Source organism: Empidonax traillii, unplaced genomic scaffold (genome assembly GCF_003031625.1).
Source record: "Empidonax traillii isolate 1590-97213 ecotype Southwest subspecies unplaced genomic scaffold, ASM303162v1 scaffold4210:size45844, whole genome shotgun sequence".
In the NCBI taxonomy this organism is placed as follows: Eukaryota; Metazoa; Chordata; class Aves; order Passeriformes; family Tyrannidae; genus Empidonax; species Empidonax traillii.
The window spans coordinates 16249-20592 of record NW_020959403.1 but is presented as its reverse complement, the minus strand read 5'-3'; the positions used below and the strand labels follow the sequence as shown (position 1 = coordinate 20592).

At 33.6% G+C, this 4344-nt stretch overlaps 1 gene segment (V, D, J or C); it reads left to right on the top strand.

The window, feature by feature from the left end:
• LOC114072866 overlaps positions 1–4187 on the top strand; it is a gene marked incomplete at its 5' end in the record, with an annotated part of 22964 nt that extends 18777 nt beyond the window's left edge. Inside the window, 1 exon segment of the C gene segment in view lies at positions 3978–4187. Within this exon segment, the coding sequence occupies positions 3978–4187 (210 nt within the window).
• Between the last annotated feature and the right edge of the window lie 157 nt (positions 4188–4344).

Genomic DNA, 4344 nt, shown 5'->3' with positions numbered 1-4344 from the left:
TCCCCCTCAAATTTTGATATTTTTGCCCAAAATTGACATTTTTGGGTCATTTTAAGTCAAAAATCACCATTTTGGATCATTTTTACCCAAAAATCGCCATTTTGGGTCATTTTTTCCCCAAAATCACCATTTTTGGGTCATTTTTGCCCAAAAATTCACATTTTTGGGTGATTTTTGTCCAAAAATCGCCATTTTTGGGTCTTTTTTGCCCAAAAATCACCATTTTGGATAATTTTTACCCAAAAATCGACATTTTCAGTCCTTTTTCCCCTCATTTTGGCTCCTTTTTTACCTCAAAATTGACATTTTTGGGTCATTTTTAATCAAAAATCTCCATTTTTGGATCATTTTTGCCCAAAAATCGACATTTTTTTGTCCTTTTTTTTCCCTCAAATTTTGATATTTTTGCCCAAAATTGACATTTTTGGGTCATTTTTACCCAAAAATTGACATTTTGGGTCATTTTTACCCAAAAATCGCCATTTTGGCCCATTTTTACCCAAAAATCACCATTTTGGTTCATTTTTGTCCAAAAATCACCATTTTGGGTCATTTTTACCCAAAAATCGCCATTTTGGGTCATTTTTTCTCAAAAATTGCCATTTGGGGTTTTTTTTACCCAAAAATCGCCATTTTTTGATCATTTTTGCCAAAAATTCACATTTTTGGGTCATTTTTAATCAAAAATCGCCATTTTGGCCCATTTTTACCCCAAAATCACCATTTTGGGTCATTTTTGTCCAAAAATCGCCATTTTGGGTCATTTTTTTCTCAAAAATTGCCATTTTGGGTCATTTTTGCCCAAAAATCGCCATTTTTGGGTCATTTTTACCAAAAAATTCACATTTTTGGGTCATTTTTGCCTAAAAATCGCCATTTTTGGGTCATTTTTACCCCAAAATCGCCATTTTGGATCATTTTTGCTCAAAAATCACCATTTTGGGTCATTTTTCCCCAAAAATCGCCATTTTTGGGTCTTTTTTGCCCAAAAATCACCATTTTGGATCATTTTTACCCAAAAATCGACATTTTCAGTCCTTTTTCCCCTCATTTTGGCTCCTTTTTTACCTCAAAATTGACATTTTTGGGTCATTTTTAAACAAAAATCTACATTTTTGGATCATTTTTGCCCAAAAATCGCCATTTTTTGGGTCATTCTTGCCCAAAAATCGACATTTTTTTGTCCTTTTTTTTTCCCTCAAATTTTGATATTTTTGCCCAAAATTGACATTTTTGGGTCATTTTACCCAAAAATCTCCATTTTGGATCATTTTTGCCCAAAAATCGCCATTTTTGGGTCATTTTTGCCAAAAATTCACATTTTTGGGTCATTTTTAATCAAAAATCACCATTTTGGCCCATTTTTACCCAAAAATCACCATTTTGGTTCATTTCTGTCCAAAAATCGCCATTTTGGGTCATTTTTACCAAAAAATTCACATTTTTGGGTAATTTTTACCTAAAAATCGCCATTTTTGGGTCATTTTTACCCAAAAATCACCATTTTTGGATCACTTCTGCCCAAAAATCGCCATTTTGGGTCATTTTTGCCCAAAAATCGACATTTTTGGATCATTTTTGCCAAAAATTCACATTTTTGGATCACTTTTGCCCAAAAATCGCCATTTTGGGTCATTTTTACCCAAAAATCGCCATTTTGGGTCATTTTTACCCAAAAATCACCATTTTGGATCATTTTTACCCAAAAATCGCCATTTTGGGTCATTTTTGCCCAAAAATCACCATTTTTGGTCATTTTTTCTCAAAAATTGCCATTTTGGGTCATTTTTGTCCAAAAATCGCCATTTGGGGTCATTTTTTCTCAAAAATCGCCATTTTGGGTCATTTTTGCCCAAAAATCACCATTTTGGGGCCTTTTTTTCTCACGGGAAGATTTTTGGGGTCAAAACCGGCGGTTTTGGGTCCAAACCCCCAAAATGAGTCATTTCCTCCAAAAACACCCAAAAAAGGGGAAACGAAACCAAAAATCGACCCAAAAACGGGATTTTTTGGGGTCAAAAAGGGGAAGTTTTCGAGGGGAGAAAAAAAACAACTTTTTGGGGTGATTTGGGTGGTTTTGGTGGGTTTTTATTTCGCTCCAAAATCGACATTTTTAGGCTGAAAAATTCGATTTTTGGGTCTAAAAAAAATATCAATTTTTAAGGGGAATTTTGGCTCAAAAATCGATTTTTTGGGGTTTTTTTTTGCTCCAAAATCCTCCTTTTTTGGGGTCATTTTTGCTCCAAAAAAATCGACTTTTCGGGGTAATTTTTTGCCCCTTTTTGCCCGTTTTTGGTTAAAAAAAAATCGACTTTTTTGGGGTCTTTTTGCGCCAAAAAATTCGACTTTTCTGGGTTATTTTTGCTCCAAAAAAATTCAATTTTGGCTCCAAAAAAAAGGACTTTTTGGGGTCATTTTTGGGACCTTTTTACCCCCCAAAAAATGGACATTTTGGGTCAATTTGAATTTGGAAATAAATTTTCTAAAATATCAAAATAAATAAAAATATAAAAATAAATAAAAATAAAATAAATTTTATTTTTAAAATAAAAAACAAATTAAAAAAAACGCTTTTAAAAAATTGGTTTATTTTTTTTATTTAAGGATTATTAATTACATAATAATATATATTTTAATTATTTTAATTCTTTTATTTAATTATCGAAATAAACCCTTAATCAGCCATTTTATATTTCTAATTAATAAATAATTCCCAATCTATAACATTTCTGCATTATTATTTCTCTATTATTATTATTATTATTATTAGGAATCAAAAAAAATCAATTTTAATTTCTCTTTTTTCCATTTTTAAATTTTAATTTTAATTTTAATTTATTCGATTTGATTTTCCTTCTATTTAAAATAATTCCAAATTTATTTGAAAGCGATTTTCTTCGATTTTAATTTTGTTTTATTTAGAATTTCCGCCGCAATTTTATTTAATTTATTTTTATGATTTCGGTAAATTCGCATAAATTTGCATAAATCTGCATAAATTTGCATAAATCTGCCTAAGTCGTAGAAAATTCTCCGAAATCACAAATTCCACGAATTGGCACAAAATGGGGGCAAATCCCCTCAAATTCTGATAAACCGATCCCAAATTTACCAATTTCACTCTTAGTTTGCATAAATTTGCATAAATCTGCATAAATTTGCATAGATTCGAGGGAAAATAGCGGAGATTCACCCAAATTTGACCGAATCCATATGAAATCCACCCAAATTGGCAGAAATCACTCCAAAGTGCTCCAAAATTCCAGTCAATTTGCATAACTTTGCATAATCTGCATAAATTTGCATAAAGTCATCCCGAGTCCCTCAAATAGCGTGGATTTGCCCAAATTTAACTAAATCTAATCGAAATCTTCACAAATTTGCATAAATTCAAGGAAATGGCTCCGAAATTCTCGTAAATTCGCATATTTTGGCCCAAATTTGCATAAATTTGCATAAAGTCATCCCAGGTCCCTCAAATAGCGTGGATTTGCCCAAATTTAACTAAATCACATCGAAATCTTCACAAATTTGCATAAATTCAAGGAAATGGCTCGAAAATTATCGTAAATTCGCATATTTGGCCCAAATTTGCATAAATTTGCATAAATTTGCATAGAGTCATCCCGAGTCCCTTAAATAGCGTAGATTTGCCCAAATTTACCTAAATCACATCGAAATCTTCACAAATTTGCATAAATGGCTCAAAATTCACGGAAATTCTCGTAAATTCGCATATTTGGGCCTAAATGGCATAAATTTGCATAACTTTGCATAATCTGCATAAATCTGCATAAAATCGTCCCGATTTGCCCAAATTTAACTCAATCAAATCGAAATCTTCACAAATTTGCATAAACGGCTCGAAATTCACGGAAATGGCTCCGAAAGTCTCGCAAACTCGCATATTTTTGGCCGATTTTGCATAAATTTGCATAAATCTGCATAATTTAGGGTTTTTGGGGGGCCACTTTCAGGAGGGTGACCCCGGCCCCGTAGCAGAGGACGTAGCTGAGGACGAAGAGGAGGGCGAAGGTCACGGTGGGCCAAAGGTCGGCCCCGCCCTCGTCCGGCGCTTCCGGCGGCGCCGCCGGCGACGTCACCAAAACGCAACTCACCGAACCTGGAGGGGAAGGGGAGGAAAAAATGGGGCATTTTTGGTCAAAGTGGTGATTTTTAGCCACTGACAGTCGATTTTCCTCATTTTTTGCCCATTTTTGCCCATTTTTCCCCGTTTTTTGCCCATTTTTACCCTTTTTTTACCCATTTTTCCACCATTTTTTTTACCCCATTTTTGACCCATTTTAGGCCCGTTTTGACTCGTTTTTCACCCTTTTTTTTTTT